Source organism: Eublepharis macularius, chromosome 9, assembly GCF_028583425.1.
Source record: "Eublepharis macularius isolate TG4126 chromosome 9, MPM_Emac_v1.0, whole genome shotgun sequence".
In the NCBI taxonomy this organism is placed as follows: domain Eukaryota; kingdom Metazoa; phylum Chordata; class Lepidosauria; order Squamata; family Eublepharidae; genus Eublepharis; species Eublepharis macularius.
Genome location: NC_072798.1, coordinates 18390649 through 18407730, shown reverse-complemented (window position 1 = coordinate 18407730; position 17082 = coordinate 18390649). Strand labels below are relative to the sequence as shown.

Genomic DNA, 17082 nt, shown 5'->3' with positions numbered 1-17082 from the left:
TCTGCTGTTACCTATTGTTGAATATCTTCATGCCACTTGAACTATAATTGACTAAGCCTGGTCTTTAACAATTATTTTAAGTGCTCTCTAATGGATTGGAGTATAAAAGCAAGTGTATTGTGTGGCTCCTTTTTAAGTTTAGGAGCAGAGTCCTTGCACTGGATTTACTGAACTCATTTCTGATAGCTAGCTTTTCTCCAACAATCTTCCATTAGTGCAAAAAAAGAGAGAGAGAGATTTTTTAAAGTTAAAAATTATTCCATCTAGCATTTCCCCCTACTGGTATATCACAAGTAAAGAACAAAAGAGGCGTGATCCATATCGGTCTACACGTCTCCATCTGACCCTTGCTGGATCAGATTAAAGATCTATCTGTTTTCAGCACAAATGGGCATACCTTGAAATGTGCTCCTAATAATTTGGCTTCTGCACTTCCCTTGCTGTTCAGCTGCATTACCACGAGTGCAGCTTGGAGGCAAATCAGACCTCCGAGTTGCAGGCTGAATTCCCGTCCCTTGTTTGCCCCCAGTGTTTGGTATTCAGAGCTGTGCTGCCTCTGAACATGAAGAATCCATCTAGCACAGACCCGAACTCCCTTCCCTCTCCATATCTATGTTACTTTACTTCTGGAAGTGAGAAGTTTCTCATTTAAATCTTCAGCATTTGAATCATTAGCCTAGTCTATTGGAAAGGAAAGCGTGTTTTTGTATTCTGGTGGGAAACCTAAGAGTTTCCGACCCAGCTATCGTGGACAGGACAAACCCAGCAGAGCAAAGAGACGTTGAGGAAGAGGCAGCCAGCGAACCCAAACCCACAGCCAGTTGCAGAAGCACTGCAGGAGGCAGCGGCCTCTGAGGGGTCAGACATAGATCCGCAGCCAGGACCCAGCACATTGGCTCCTGGGCTTCCCAGCCCTGGGCTGGCAACAGAGAGCCAGGTACTGGCCAGCTCTCCCCCCTCATTACCAGAGCCTCGGGAAAGCCATCGAGGAGGATAAAGAGAACCTGTCAAGTCGGAAGGTGCAGTGCCTGTCCAGCAGCACAACACTGGCCCAGCATCAACAGCAGGAGCAGGACTAAGGCAGCAGGGAGGTGCATGATGAGCACAGCTGGTTAAACTGTGAGGGGCTTAAAAGCAACATAGAATAACAACGACAACAACATGCAATTTATATACCGCCCTTCAGGACAACTTAACACCCACTCAGAGCAGTTAACAAAGTGTGTTATTATTATCCTCACGACAATCACCCTGTGAGGTGAGTGGGGCTGAGAGAGCTCTGAGAAGCTGTGACTGACACAAGGTCGCCCAGCTGGCTTCAAGCAGAGGAGTGGGGAATCATACCCGGTTCTCCAGATTAGAGTCCTGCCGCTCTTAACCACTGTACCAAACTGGCTGTGTGGAAGGAAGTAGCTGTGTGGAACCAGTGTGTCCAGTACCTTGCTGCTTGTGTTTGGAATTGATTTCCTCGTCTCTGACCTCACCCTGTAACTGAGAAACCTGATTCTGGAATACTCCTTTGGACACGAAGCCGTGTTTTCTAACCCGTGCCTGAACCTTGGAACTGTAGTCAGATAAACTCGGATGCCTAGAAACTACCTCTGTCTGCCAGCTGTGTAAAAGAGCAGGAGTCGAGTAGCACCTATAAGACTAACAAAGTTAGTGGTAGGGTATGCGCTTTCGTGAGCCACGGCTCACTTTTTCAGATGCCAGGTTGTGTCAGTAATCGGGACACCAGCTGAGGAGTCCCTCCTTAGAACAGACACGCAGACAGAAACTTCAAATGTGCTATAGCTCTGTAAGGCTGTATCTTGGAGAACAAAGAAAGCAAGAGAGAAAGCTATATAACTATTCTTACAGGCCAACGCATGTCCCACAAAACATAGCAGTTTTCCAAGTTACAAGGCCTTGTGCTTCATAGGTCATGAAATGGATGATTCCTGTCTTTTGATCTACCCACAATAACATGTGTAACAATCTGTTTATACCTGAGGCAAGCTTGCAGCAGTTTGTGCTGGACATACAGCCTCCAAATTCTTAGGAATCCAAGTTCTGTCAAGTAACTAGTTTCTACACTGTAGTATTCAGTTGCTATTTTCCTCAGTCAAAGGTTATTAGGCAAAGTGGATCAACTTTGTATTAAAAAAAACTGTATAAAAATGCAGGTTCATATAAATGACGTCAGTACTTTCCTCTAAATTGGTACTTGGGAGCCTTTGCATTTTAGAAATACAGCGCTGCTATATTTTAAAATCTTTTATGAAAAGGAGAAACGGGTGGAGAAGAAAGGAAGGGAAAAAGATGTATTAAAAAGAGCCAGCAGCGAAGCCTCTAAAAGCATCTGAAGAATATTAATGTCTTCAGATGCTTTTTAGAGGTGAGGGGGCAGAAATACAGATGGTTGTTACTCTAGAGGGGGTGAATTCCTTATTGGAGGGGGCATGTGCTAGCCAGTGTCCAGCTGCTTGCTTAGTTATGCTATGACGGCATAGATCCTGAAACAGAAATTAATGTCTGAGTGAAGATTAGTTACCACATAGAAATCCTTTCTCGTATCCAAACACATTTTATTTATTTGTTTCTTTTTAAAAAACCTATATCGGCCAATGTTTCTGAGGTACCTTAAAATGTAAAAAACAAAATCTAGTAAAAGACACATCATCCATTAGTAAAATAGAAAAGAGTCCAGTAGCACCTTTAGGACTGACCAACTTTACTGTAGCATAAGCTTTCGAGAACCATGGCGCTCTTCGTCAGATGCATGGGTCATCTGACGAAGAGAACTGTGGTTCTCGAAAGCTTATGCTACAGTAAAGTTGGTTAGTCCTAAAGGTGCTACTGGACTCTTTTCTATTTTGCTACTACAGACTAACACAGCTAACTCCTCTGGATCACCCATTAGAAAACAGCATACAACATCTTCACTTTTTCCATGTTTTAAGAACTTTTGAGTAACAGGAAAAGCATCCCACCTTCTAATACAAATCCTGGGTGAATGGGAAGGTCCTAGTGGGACACCTGAAGCTAAGAAGACAAGGTGTCAGTTGTGCAGTACCAGGGACCGCATTCTAAAAGGGGCGGGGGTGGTACCATCCCAGAAAAGATGCTGTCTTGGGTAGCCAGTTATCTTGCTTCTGGCAGTGGGTTACTCCAATGGTCAGTTCTCAGCCAGGATCGTATATGGGAACTGGTGGCCAGCATTTTGCATTGCCAAAAATTCCAGGCGTGGGGTAGATTTTTGTGTTTTCAAATACTCATCTCATGCTGATAATTTAAGACCGAAGGTGTAGAGAGGGCTGTATGCGAGTCTGAGAGCCTGTAGTAAACACTGACAGATTAGGTAGTATCCTTTTGTAGTTTTGTTGAGCCCTCCTTTGGATGAGGGTAGGGGAACAGGGCTACAGCTTAGTGGAAGGACACATGCTTTGAATGCAAGAGGCCACAGGTTCAGTCCCCTGCGTCTCCATTTAAAGAGTTTCACATGGGAAACTCTGGGAAGGATCCCTACATGAGATGTGTGACATTGCTAGTTAAAGTGGACAATGCGAAGCTGGATAGTATGAGTCCATTTGCTATCATAACATTGGTGGTTGCACTACTGGTTGACTTTCCAGTATTCTCCCTGGAGCTGTAACTGATTTTCATAAAGAAGGAATTGTAGTCTTTTAGTACAACAACGTAGTCTGGATTTTGGGACCTCACTTGGTTTTTAAACGCTTGGTAAACTGTATTATTCCACTTGTTTAAGGTATTTATATACCTCTCTTCTAGACAGATTAATGTCTCCTTCAGAGTGGTGAACAATATCAGTGTTATTATTATTCCCTCAATACAGCTGAGGAGCTGGGGCTGAGAGAAATGGCTTCCCCCTAAGGCCACCTGCTGAGCTCAGGGCAGTAGTGAGATTCAAACCAACAGAGTGCCGATTCGCAGCCCAACTACTTAACTGCTATGCCACAACAGACCTTCAACATAAATATCTGCATAGTGGTTTACAACAAAGAGAATTCTAAAATAACTAAAGCAAGAAGCATGTTAATGTTAACCTAAACCTGGGATGTAATAGTGAGATAAAAGTGGCTATTTCACCATTCTTTCTTTCCAAATTGCCTTCCTTCTAGTCCTCTATGAGGAAATCCGTCAATTCCGTCAGGCCTGTGGTGAAGCTCACATGAAGACCATCTTGGGGACTGGAGAACTGGGATCACTTACTAATGTCTATAAGGCCAGTCTGATAGCCATGATGGCAGGTAATTATACATCTCCCCCCCCCCTCTCTTTCTGAAATTTAGGAAAAGTAATCTGGTTACAGCCAGATGCAGCCACTGGGAAGTCATTCTCCATCCTCTGAACCAAGACTGAACCACAAGAAGTTGCCTAGGTGGCTGGAGTCTGGATTTACCCTCAGTAGAGTTACCTAGCTGTGTGGGGGAATCACAGATCCGAGGGGCCTCAGGGTGGGAGGAAGTGGGTTCTGGTTTCCTTGTCAGTTCAACATCTGTGTATGCAGTTACTGGGCATTGCTCCTGCCTCTTACACATTGAGGGAGAAGAGGGAAGTATGTATGCTGCTCTGATCTTAAAGGTGTTACTGGACTCTTTTCTATTTTGCTCTGATCTCCGTGGTGGATGAATGGAATACAAATAGTTCTAAACCTATCATCCTTTGTCATCTTGGTCTAACTGACAAATTACCAAGTCATGGGGCCAAGCAGTACCTACTGTCAGAACTGTGGCTAGATAATGTCTTTACTCCAGACTACCTTCTGCAATCAGACAAAAGCCCGTTGTTTGTAAAAGTTTACTGAAGAAAGAATGCATTATAGTCCACGAGCCTGAATACAATATTCAGGATGGTACATGTGAATTGTTACCAATGACAGGCAAAGCATGAGGTACAAAGTAACAGATCCCAGCAGGCCCAACCTCCCCGCATAGTTCTCAAAACAATCCCTTTGAAGCTAGGAAAGCGAAAGTCCTTCAAGGCTGGTTCTTGGTGGAACAGCAGTAGCCAAAACAATCCTTCTCTGTGAGATAGCTGCTTGGGAACCTTGGCACCTGTGAAGAAAGCAACTTAAACACTGAAAGGATTAAAGATGGAGTCGGTTAGGCAAGAACATACATGAGAGCATTCTGAACCTGACACCTACCAGAGGATTCTTACAGAGCTCAGAAGTGAAATTGCTGTGCCATATCACTAAAATTAGCCTCTTGGCAAGGACCCTGGAAGTAGCTTGTTAAACCTTTTAAAAAATATATTCCAAGGATTTTGCGTGTGCCAAAGTTTTTCTGTTCCCTCCTTGGGAATGTTTTTGGGATTGCACCTGTAGAGGTATGTTTGTGGAAAACACAGTGAGAATCTAAATGCTGCAAGGAAGAATACATGGATACCTGATTCCTCCTAGTTTCTGCTTGTGGATTGCTGTTGGAAAGTCCTTCTGTTATTCAGTGGCAAAAAAGTAATATTGAAAGAGAGCTAGAGACACAAGAGAAGCCGTATTGACACATGCAGCATGGACATACAGTCTGTTCTTAACAGGATTGTACACAGAGGCTCTTGGGTTTACGTGCGTGTTACTTTTAGGGAGAAATGCCATCTGTGGCATGTGTGCGCCACACCCCTTAGTGTGGGAGGAGAAGAAGCGCAGCTGAACTGTGTGTGTTCTCTTTCTACTCCACTTTATAAAAAACGTTTCCAAAGCTGTGCATAGAAATAAAGCATAGTTTTTAAAATCCTGCTGACAATTAATATATTCAAAAACAGCAGCAGAAAGAGGGCTTTACAGCTTAACGGTGTATATGTCTCCTGAAGGAGGCCAGAGACAAGGCCAAGCAAACTTCCAAGGGGAAGTGTGTTCCACTACATCAGTTTAAGGAAGTAACCATGTTAGAACAGAATTGGAGTGTAAGGGCACCTTAGAGATCAACAAGATTTTCAGGATATAAGCTTTCAAGAGTCGAAGCTCCCTTCTTCAGATACAGGGACGAGTGGAAGATCTCTTAACCTTTATATCCCTGTCAGGAGGTGAGTGGGGTGAAGCAAAGCAGGGAGTCAGGTTGTAAAGGTAGAATGCAGCTAGATTAGAGCAGAAATTAGCATCTGTAGAGAGAGAAGAGTCTTGTGTCTCTGTTCGGCCCCAGGAGGGTTCCATGGTCGTGAACTTGTAAATTAACTCAAGTTCAGCCATCTCACGTTGTAATCTGCCCTTGATGCTTTTTTGGTGCAAGGACAGCCCCTTCTAGATCAGTAATGGAATGCCCTGTAAGATTGAAATGTTCTCCCACTGGTTTTTGAGTGTTGTGATTCTTTGCTTCACCGGACCCACCTCCTGACTGGGATATAAAGGCTCAGGGATCTGCACTCCCTGTATCTGAAGAAGGGAGCTTTGATTCTTGAAAGCTGATACTCTTGAATAATCTTGCTGGTCTCTAAGGTGCTCCTGGACTCAAAGCCTGCTGTTCCACAATATCAGAGCAACTACGGAAAAGGCTCTGCTCTTAGAGGATGCCAGTCCTGCATCCACAAAGATGGTACCCTGAGCAAAGCTTCACTGGCCACGCACAGGTGGGTACACCTGGGGAGTGTGGGATCTCCTTGACAACCTGATCAGGGAAATAATAATAACCACCATCCATTATTTGTCATTGTGGTTAACGTTTATAAGGCCAAGCTTTCTCCCAAATGAATAGGCACCAAGTCGGGTAACAAAATAAATCCAAGAAATAGTAAACATCCAATACATAAAGGAAGCAATGTATAGTAACAGGAAGAGCAAAGAACCTGGGGTGTACTTACATACACACATACATGAAAAAGAGAATAGTGCCATCCTAGCAAATGGATTGAACAGAGTTACACCTTTCTAAGTCAGTTGGCATCAGTGTGCTTAGAAGGGTGTAAATCCGCTAACAAATTTCTTCTGTCTCTAGCTGTGGAAATGGCCAGAACTCACTCCTATTTTTAGGTAGTCAAAAACCCGTGCTAAGCTTTGTACCTAAAATGGAAACACCCAGACCGTTAGAGCAAGAGATGTCCCTTAATTAATCCAGTGGATGATTCCTAACCATTTCAAAACATTTTAAATTGTCCATTAAACATTGTTTTTAAATTCATTATTTGCTACTTTAAAGAATGTTCCCAGTGCAGTTTCATTGCCTGGCAGCAGGTGGCTCTGCTGTTAGCCATATTTTCCTCCTCGCCTCGATGCAGCTTTTACTGTGCAGTTTCCCATATTATATTTTTAAAGAAAATAATGTAATAGCTTTCATTGATCTATGGCTTTGTCGTCAAAGCCTGAGAATGTGTGTTTGAATTGAATGCACTGTTGCACCCAGGTATGTCAGACTATATTTTAAAAGGAGAGTGTCTCACATGGCTAGGAAATTCTGAGAACCATGTGAAGCCATTACTGGATGGAAAGGTTCAACTTCTTTTGGGTGAAAATCCCCACATATAACTCCTTTGTCACCTAGTCTGATTCTCTGCAATGACAGCTTCTCGGGAGTAATAATAATAATAATAATAACTGTGCTTATATACCACTTTTCTAGGCTGATTAGTGCCCTACTCAGAGTGGTAAAGAAAGTCAGTATTATCTCCACATTGCAGTTGGGGCTGAGAGGACTGGTTTACCAAAGCCTACCTGGTGAGTTTGTGGCAGTTGTGGGATTCAAACCAGCAAAGGGCTGATTCACAATCCAGCCTTTTAACTACTGTGCTACAGCAGCTCTGATACCAAATAGCAGAACAAAATTCAAGTCCAGTAGCACTAGCTAGTCACCTGACAGATGGGCACGGCTTTTCACCTGAAACCAAATCCATTAACAGTTTATGTCTTGGTAACCTTTATCTGCAGAATTTCATAGAAGTTATGAATACTTGCACTACAGTATTATATGGTGGTGTAAAGGGCTGCGACTCTTGCTGTGGGTTTCATGGCAAGAGACTAACAGTGCAGTAAGCAGAATTATTCCAGTCTAAGCACATTTGTGTAACTCTGTTTAGGATTGCACTGTAACTGCGTGGTTTGCCCATTGCGTGCCTCTGCAACCCTGGTCTTCTTTGGAGGTATCCTATCCAATTACTAACCAAGTCCAACCCTGCTTATCTTCTGAGATCCTGGTCTATCCAGGTCAGATGCAGGAGCTAGAAGTGCTGTTCTGTCTGGGTTCCTATATATTTTCCAGGAAGAAGTATAGCATTTTGCCAGTAGGGAGCTGCTGCTCCTTAAAACAAGTGCTTTTCCGGTGGGTAGCCGTGTTGGTCTGCAGTAGAACAGCCAGATTCAAGCCCAGTAACACCTTAAAATCCATCCTGCAGATGGGAGACATGTCCGCCATTTTTGACCTGCTCGTATGAGGAACTCCTTAATAACCTTTGGGAGAATCACAAGTATCCTGGGGCACAGCAAAAACCAGCACCTTAAAAATAAAATTTATCATGGCATAGGCTTGTATGAGTTCGAGGCCTCTATGTCAGCTGTGTTGCCAGAACGTAGGTCTGGTTTGGGGGACCGTGAGCCAGAGGCCAGGGACGGCATGAACAGGAAGATCACTTTATCTCTTTACAAAACAAGTGTATGAAATTTCTCGGCTCATGACAGCAACATGAAAATTGGCAAAGAGCGGTGGTGGATTGTTCGTGTGACGTGCCGTCACGTTGCCTCCAACCCATGGCGACCCTATGAATGAAAGACCTCCAAAATGTCCTATCGCTAACAGGCTTGCTCAGATCCTGCAAACTGGAGGGCGTGGCTTCTTTTATTGAGTCCAGCCATCTCATTTTAGGTCTTCCCCTTTTCCTACCGCCTTCCATTTTCCCCAGCATTACTAACTTTTCCAGAGAGTCTTCTCATGATGTGGATAGCCTCAGTTTTGTCATTTCAGATTCTAGGGAGGATTCACACTTGTGTGGTAGATTAAGAGCGGAACTACAAGTGACAAAAGGCACAGGTTGGACACTTGTCAGCTTCCCTCAAGTTTTGATGGGAAATGTAGGCATCCTAGTCTTGCAGCTTGGCTCTCCGACTGCTGTCCAATGGACTTCTCAACTGTCACTTGTCCAACATTCCGCCAAGCTGCCTACATTTCCCATCAAAACTTGAGGGAAGCTGGCAAGTGTCCAATTTGTGCCTTTTGTCACTTGTAGTTCTGCCGTAAAACTACCTAAAAGGTATGAAAAAAGCAAGAACATACCTACTTTTTAAGACTACCCTATGAAGAATCAGCAAGACATTTCCTGCTTTTTGTTAAGTAAAACCACCATCATGTCATGGTTAGACTATTAGATCCGTACCTGGAGGACCTGAGTTCGGATCCCCACCCTGCCATGGAAGCTCACTGGATGACCTTGGGCCGGTGTCTCTTTCAGCCTTAGCCTACAATGCAGGGTTATTGTGTAGGTTAAATGAGGAGGAAGAGAGAACTGCATACACTGCAATGACCTCTTTGGGATAAAAGGGTGATTGTTGTTACTCGGAGATGGTGACACTGATACAGAATATGGGTTTTCCAAGTGTGTTTAAATAGGGGGGTTGGAGGAACGGCGAGGTGGATAGTCTGAGATTGCTGGCTGCTGGGGAGCGAGGAGGCGCCGGTTGGCGGAGCTTGCGTGGCTGCAGCTTTTTGTGTTTATGTTAACTTGCTGGTGAATAATTTAAAGAGGCCTGTTTATTTTTTAATAGAAGGGAAAGATATAAATTGACTGAGTGTGGGTAATGTTACTTACAGCTGCCATTGAACAGATGCTGGGATTTTTTAAATGGATATTTTAGTCTGCAATAACTTACAGGAGTGAGAAACCAACTCTCTCCCCCCCCCCTACACTTTTCATTTCCATTCCCTCCTCGTTCTTTTAAAATTGATTCTCTGACAAAGATTCACATCAAGTCTTCTGCCCCCTCCCCATTCTCTTATATATATATGTTTTTATATAAGAGTAATCCTTATAAATATTTAATCTACTTTGTGCTAATTTGGGGGGGGGGGGTTGGGCTGAGGTGGTGTGTTAATGATTATGATGGACTATTTTAATAAAGCTGTTAAATAAGTTTCATTTGTTCTTTGCAATCATGCTCACCCAGAATGAGTCGGTTGGGTCTGGGGAGGGGGGAGCGTAGGGAGAGGTACAAATGAGAGCTGCATTTTGAAGTAGCAGAAGTCTTGGACAGGTTTCTCATGGGTACAAGAACCAGGAAACGGGAAGAGGTATGGAGCAGAGGATCGCTATGAACGCTAGCTTCCTCCATTTGTGTGCAGATTCTCCGGTATGGTTCTGTGTATGTTCCAAAATCAACCTCTGTTGTTACCTGATTCGGTTCTCCTAAAGCATCTAAGGGTGGAGATCAAAGGATGTTACTTATAAAATTACAGGTTGAGACCACCGTGCTTTCAGTGGACATTTGTCGGTGCGCTGACTTTATATATCCCAATTCTGCTGTAGAAAGTTACAGCTTGACAGAATCATTGCAACATGTGCACAAATTCTTGGGGAGTCTGTTCTTGTAATGCCCACAGTGGTGGGCTGGTTATTATAGCCATCAGGGAATTTCCTAGTGGACCAATGCTCTCTGCTCACTTGAGCCAGTCCAGCTCAGATAGAAGGGCCATGCCCAGTCCAGGGAAGAATGCTCCTGGCCTGATAACCTATGTGCAGATGCGTCCACCCCAGCAGAGTTGGGTGCAGCACACAGATTGTTGCACCTGTGCCTGGCAGAGCTGTGGGAGACACAAAGTGGAGCTGTGCGGGATGCAGGACTCGTCTCTTCCTCCCTCCCTTCTTCCAGGTGGTGGACCTGGGCATGGCATAGCCCCTTGCACAGGGCCATTCTTCCCAGTCCTGGGCTTAACATTGTAGCAGCTCCTGTTTTCCATGCCCAGAAGCTATCTGGTGGTAACAGGGAGGATTCTGTCTGCTTTGTGTGTGATGCAACTATCGTTGAGTCCTCTTAGCCCACGATAATATCTTGTCAGATCCTAAAGACTTGTGGGAAGGCTTAATGCTCCCTGGAAGAAGACACACACTGTGGATTCAGCCCCGAATTCCATGATTCAGCGGCAGAGCCCCATGCTTACATGCTGAAGGTCCCCACAGTTCACTTCCTGGCATTTCCAGTTGAAAAATCTTGGGTAGCAGCAGGTGGCCTTTCTCTGCTGGGGAATCTGGATAGTCTTTGCCAGTCGCAGCAGATGATGCAGAGCTGATGGACCAGTGGGTGTGGCTTGGTGTTAGGCAGCTTCTCGTGTTCGTTCTGCTGCCATTCTAAAGGGCGAGTCTTTCCAGAGCTGAGCAGCAACCGATGCAGGATGTGCGACTTAATTCGGAGTTTTGAGAGTGCAGCCGGTGGCTATGACCAGACACCATCTTTTGATGCAGATATATATTTGCATCTGCATTCAAATGTGGGTGGCTGTTTGCATGCAACATCCTGTGTTCCAGGAAATGAACTGCTGCATCCAAGATGCACAGAATTCCTTAGTTTTCTTGTGTGGACTGGGGTCTTGCGGAAGCTTCAGTCTTACTTGACTTCCTTGGTTTTTGTGTGCCTCGGAGTCCCCTCAGGGCACTGCATTGGAAAGAGGTAGTAACTGCTCATGTGTTTTTCCTTTGTCAAGTGTGGTTGGCTGGCTTTTATGAACATAAGAAGAGCCCCGTGGGTTCAGACCAGTGGTCCGTGTAGGCCAGCATCCTCTCTCACACAATGGCCAACCAGTTACTCTGAAGGGCCAACAGCAGGAAATAAAGGCCGAGGAATACCTTTGGTATTCAGAGGTTGACTTGGTGGATGTTCTCCTTAGTCACCATGGCTAGTAACCACTGAGAGACCTATCCTCCATGGATCTGTCTAATCCCCTTTTAATAACAAGAATAACAACATTTGAATTATATACCGCCCTTCAGGATAACTTAACACCCACTCAGAGCGGTTTACAAAGTCTGTTATTATCCCCACTGAGCTGAGAGAGCTCCAGAAGAGCTGCGACTGACCCAAGGTCACCCAGCTGGCTTCAAGCGGAGGAGCGGGGAATCAAACCCGGTTCTCCAGAACAGAGTCCTGCCGCTCTTAACCACGACACCAAACTGGCAGTCTTTTTCACTACAGAGATTTTAATCTTCTCAGGGAAGGGAGGAGCCATTGGTCAGTGACAGACCACAGGTGCTAAATATAGATCCTAGGTTAAATCCTTGGCATCTTCAGTTAAAGATCTCATGGAGCTGGGATCAGGAAAGATGCTTCTCAGTTTGAGATCCTGGAGAGCCACTGCCCGTCAGAGAATACTGAGACAGATGGGCCAATGATCAGCCTTGGCATATGACAAATGGCACATGAAGCTATCCTTACTCAAACCATTAGTCCCACTACCAGCAATGTGCTGAATACTTTACAGAACAGAGAAATATCAGAGACAGTTTCCTGTAGGGCTCCAAATATTCTGGATTGAGAAAATGCATTGTTAGGAAAGAAAGATCTTCGCCCCTTGTGGTCAGACTGATGTCCTTGACAGGCCTTTTCTTCCAGCTGAGGAAAACCTGCACGGCCTCCTATAATTGTGGGAACTAGGTTTGTTTTGAAATGTAAACCTCCCCCTCAGTTCCTAGATGTTGTTATGGTAGAGGGTGCAAAGGCTTTGGGTTCGCTGCCGTGAGGTAAGTTTCGTGGAAAGCACTCGGAGACCGTTGAAGTGAGGTTTATAAAAATAGAAAAGATGATTCGTTTATGTACATGTTGTTGTTAAAGAACAGATCAGCAGCCCAGCTCCCCTAATAAAGGAGAAACCTGACTGACGCACATAACTTGAAGCTAGTAATGGCTTCAGACTGTGATTTTAATTCCCTTTAAGGCTTTCACTGACTAGCCACCGGGTTAGATCCTCTCACACATACAGGATTCCACCCACACCAGCCAGTCCTTTCCCAAGAGTCAGACCAAAGGATACGAGGGCTGCCCATCACCAGAGACACTTCCAGAGGCAGAGTTAAACCACTCTACCACAGTACCAGGGAGAGCCATACCAAGCTGTCCCACTGGGTCAGGGATGAATCAGCTGTGTGACTGTTCTCCCTTTCAGTGGCAGGACAGCCTATTGTCTGTCACAGTAAACCACGTCTTCCACAAAGCCCATTAGCTTCGTTTGGAATTGATTTGGAACCTAAGTGTGCTGCTGTATTTCTGCAGATTTATCCCTTATTTCCCTTTTCTCAGTGTTGCCCCCCTTGCCCCATATGGAGGAACTCTTATAAGAGTGTTTGGGCAGGGACCTCTGTCGTGTGTGTATGGTTTTGTTACTATGGCAAGCATTGTGTACACTGATGATACTATAGAAGTAAAAGGAATACAAGTGCATGCATCGGTTTGGATTTAAATCCAATAGCACCTTAGAGACCAAGAAGATTTTCAGAGTGTAAGTTTCTGAAAGTCAGAAAGGAAGCTCCAACTCTGAAAAGCTTACACTCTGAAAATCCAGTTGGTTTCTAAGGTGCCACTGGACTCTAATCCTGGTGTTCTACTGCAGACCAACGTAATAGGGGGATGCTGTTCAGTTTGGAATTCGGCTTAAAATACTGATTTTTGGCTGATTTGGTAAAATCCAAGTATTCTGAATTTTAAAAAAATGGCATTCTGAATTTTGAACAAATTTTCAGTAAAAATTTGGTAAAATTCAGCCATTGTTTTCTATGGGAAAATCATACTGTGGGCTATATGGTGGGCTGGGGAGGGTAATTTTTCAACCAAACTTCATCAAATTTGGAGGGAACCTATTCCTGACTGTCCTCTAAAGATCCCCCCCCCCAAGTTTCAGGAAGATTGAACCCCAAAGGCCAATTTTATGGACCCCCAAAGAAGGTGCCCACCCCCAATCTCCATTATTCCCTCTAGGGAAAAATATCTGGGGGTTATCCGGTGGGGCTGTCTGCCCTCTAAAGACCCCCAAGTTTCAGGAAGATTGAACCTTGGGGTCCAATTCTGTGAGCCCCTGAACAAGGTGCCCCCAGCCACTCCATTATTTTCGATGGGAAAAGTCAAAGCTGACTCCAGTTGCAGAAACAAACTGGGGCAAGGCTGCCATGGCCAGCCAAAATGCAAGCTGCACTCTTTTCAGAGAAAGTCCAACAGAACCAAAGTGAATCACAGGAATGGAATCCCCCCAGAATCAAAGTGAAGCAAGAGGACCAACATCACACCAGAGAATCACATCAATTCCACCCAAACCAAAATGAAGCAGAAGACAGTCAGGAGTAGGTTCCCTCCAAATTTGGTGAAATTTGTTTGAAAAATGACCCCCCTCAGCCCACTGGCTAGCCCTCCAGAGTGATTTTCCCATAGAAAACAATGGCCCCATTTTTCAGAAATAGCAGAACCGAATTAGAGAATCAATTCAGAATTCAAAGGATTTTTCGGAAATAGCAGAACCGAATTAGAGAATCAATTCAGAATTCAAAGAATTCTGAATTTCTCAGTTTCAGTAAAAAAAAATTCAGACTGTTTTCAGTGCACACCCTTACAACGCAGAGAATGCACGTATGCTTAAAGCTTGTTCGTTTCTAAGCGAAAATAGCTTTTGCCTTTCTTCAAGGCATGCATTTTTGTTGGAATGAGAGCGCTTTTATCAGAAACTATTGAAAAATACACTCCAGTTGACATTGAAGTGTGATGATCTCGGTTGTGTTTTATATCTGGCTTTTTAAGAGTTATGTTTAAAATTCATAGCACTTTCAAATCCTGATAAAGGAGCCTAATTTTCCAGCTTGCTTTGTTCAATGTAATATATTTTCTAAACCCATTTCAAGCAGCTCATTTTTTCCCCATTTCAGCAACTTTCCTGCAAGTTTGGTTAGACAATAGACTTTTATTAATAAAATTAGTTAACAACTTGCTGCTGACACTGGAAAAGCATCAGAGTTTTAGACCAAGTTGCTGGGACCTGATTTACAATGACAAAGTGTAGAAATATTCCAGGGAGAACACTTGATGCTGTGGTATTGTTGAAACTCGGAGCCAAGCTACAAGTGACGCCTGACACAGGTTGGACACTTGTCAGCTTCCCTCAAGTTTTGATGGGAAATGTAGGCATCCTGGTCTTGCATCTGCAATGGAGAGCCAAGCTGTAAAACCAGGACGCCTGCATTCCCCATCAAAACTTGAGGGAAGCTGACAAGTGTCCAACCTGTGTCAGGCGTCACTTGTAGCTTGGCTCTAAGAAGAAATGAACCTCATGCTATGACTGGGTGGGAGACATCTGGGAGCTTCCTGTGAACCATTGAGCTTTCTAAAAGAGGAAGTGCAGAGTATAAGCACAGTAAATAAATGCTTTTAGAAGATGGGCCTCACTTAAGACATTGCTGTACTAGAGCAAATTATTCATTGTGTACTTCCGTAAACCTTTATGAGAGAGGGCAGTTTCTTTGGATGGTTCATCTTCTTAAATTCAATCCCTGGGGGCTGGGGGCTTCAGACCTTGCCTAGTAGGAAATCAATGTAAGTACTTTTGATGCACAACTTTACAGGGCTCCACATTGTGTAGGGTAACCCAAGGGAGGGGTTGGTGCCTAATTTGTTCCCATTTTAGGGGAAGCTTCATATTTTGGGTGGGTCCAATGTGGTGAAGTGGTTAGACTAGGCTCGGGGGGGTTTCAGGTTCAAATGCTTGCACGAAGCTCACTGGATAATCTGCCCACCTCTCTTTCTCAGCATCCCCTTTCTTGCATTTTTTGTGGTTCTTATGTGGGTTAAATGAGGAAGGAAGAAGCATATACACCTCTTTGAGCTCCTGGAAAGGAAGCCCTGCTTGCATACTCCCCAGGGTCTCCCCCTCAGGCCTCAGATGCGGAAGGAGGGGTTAGGCTATGTCCCCTGGGTGAGTGCTGAGCGTGGAGGTCATGTTGGCTGTCTCCAGGGACCCAGGGAATCATGGGGGCCCTGCTGGTGATGGCATGTCTGAGGGAGGTGTCAGCACCAACCCCGGACAATACTGTAGCGGTGGTAGTAGTTGTCGTCGTCGTCGTTGTCGTTGTCGTCGTAATAATACACTAACTCTGAAATGTCTTTCATCTTTTCCTTGGTAAAACGCTTGAAGAAGTGATCCACATTTATTTAAAAAGCAAAATTTGCATTCAGGAGGTGAATTTTCAAGGTAATAATAATAATAATAATATTTAACTTCTATACTGTTCTTCAGGACAACTGAATGCCCACTCAGAATGGTTTACAAAGTGTGTTATTATTATCCCCACAACAAAACACCCTGTGAGGTGGGTGGGGCTGAGAGAGCTCTAAAAGAGCTGTGACTGACCCAGGGTCACCCAGCTGGCTTCAAGCGGAGGAATGAGGAATCAAACCCGGCTCTCCAGGTTAGAGTCCTGCTGCTCTTAACCACTACACCAAATTGGCTCCCAAGGTAGGGTGTATTGGGTTCACAAGGAAACCCCAGAGACAAATTTGTCCTGATACTTTCAGTCATTTAATGCTGCTATAGATGCCCCTAGAGTGAGATGTAGCCACGCATATAGGCCGCTTCCATACTGCTCCAGTGTTGGATGAATGAGACTGTTAGTCTCGGGCCTGGCAGAATAGAGATGGCTTATTATAGCCTTACGCTCAAGGGTGGGGGGAGGCGGGAAGTGTGTACCTCTTGATTAACACTCTTCTCCGGGCCATCCAATCTGGACTTTCATGAGTGCATTTTGAAAGGCTTGCCGTGAAAATTGTGGTACAAAAAAGATTATGCATCAACCAGATCGTTCGGCATTATTTTAAATTGCAGACTGTGTCCTTACTCTTTATTAAGACTAAAGCAAATTTAAGCAGTCTGGGGTTATCTGGAGATAATCACATCCCCAGGGTGTTTACGGCACTTTGTAACGCAAAGATTGTGATTACTTCCTGATTGCTGTGCGGCTTATTATTCTTTACTGCTTAATAATGGGGCCATAATATTGTTCTTCGATATAGCTAGCTGAATACCACTCTCCAGTTTTAATCATGTAAATGGCTGCATTTAGAAACGCAAGAGCTTTTTCTCTGCATTTGAGCTGAAGGGCATGAGAGTAAGAACGGCTTAAACCCACATGCTGTTGCTAGACCTG

General features: G+C 44.4%; 1 protein-coding gene across 1 annotated transcript in view; it reads left to right on the top strand.

Moving 5' to 3' along the window:
* Positions 1-17082, top strand: part of DERA (deoxyribose-phosphate aldolase) — a 49014-nt gene that overhangs the window by 18097 nt on the left and 13835 nt on the right. Inside the window, exon 6 of the mRNA XM_054989226.1 lies at positions 4122-4250. Within this exon, the coding sequence (XP_054845201.1) occupies positions 4122-4250 (129 nt within the window). The remainder of the gene's footprint in view (positions 1-4121; positions 4251-17082) is intronic.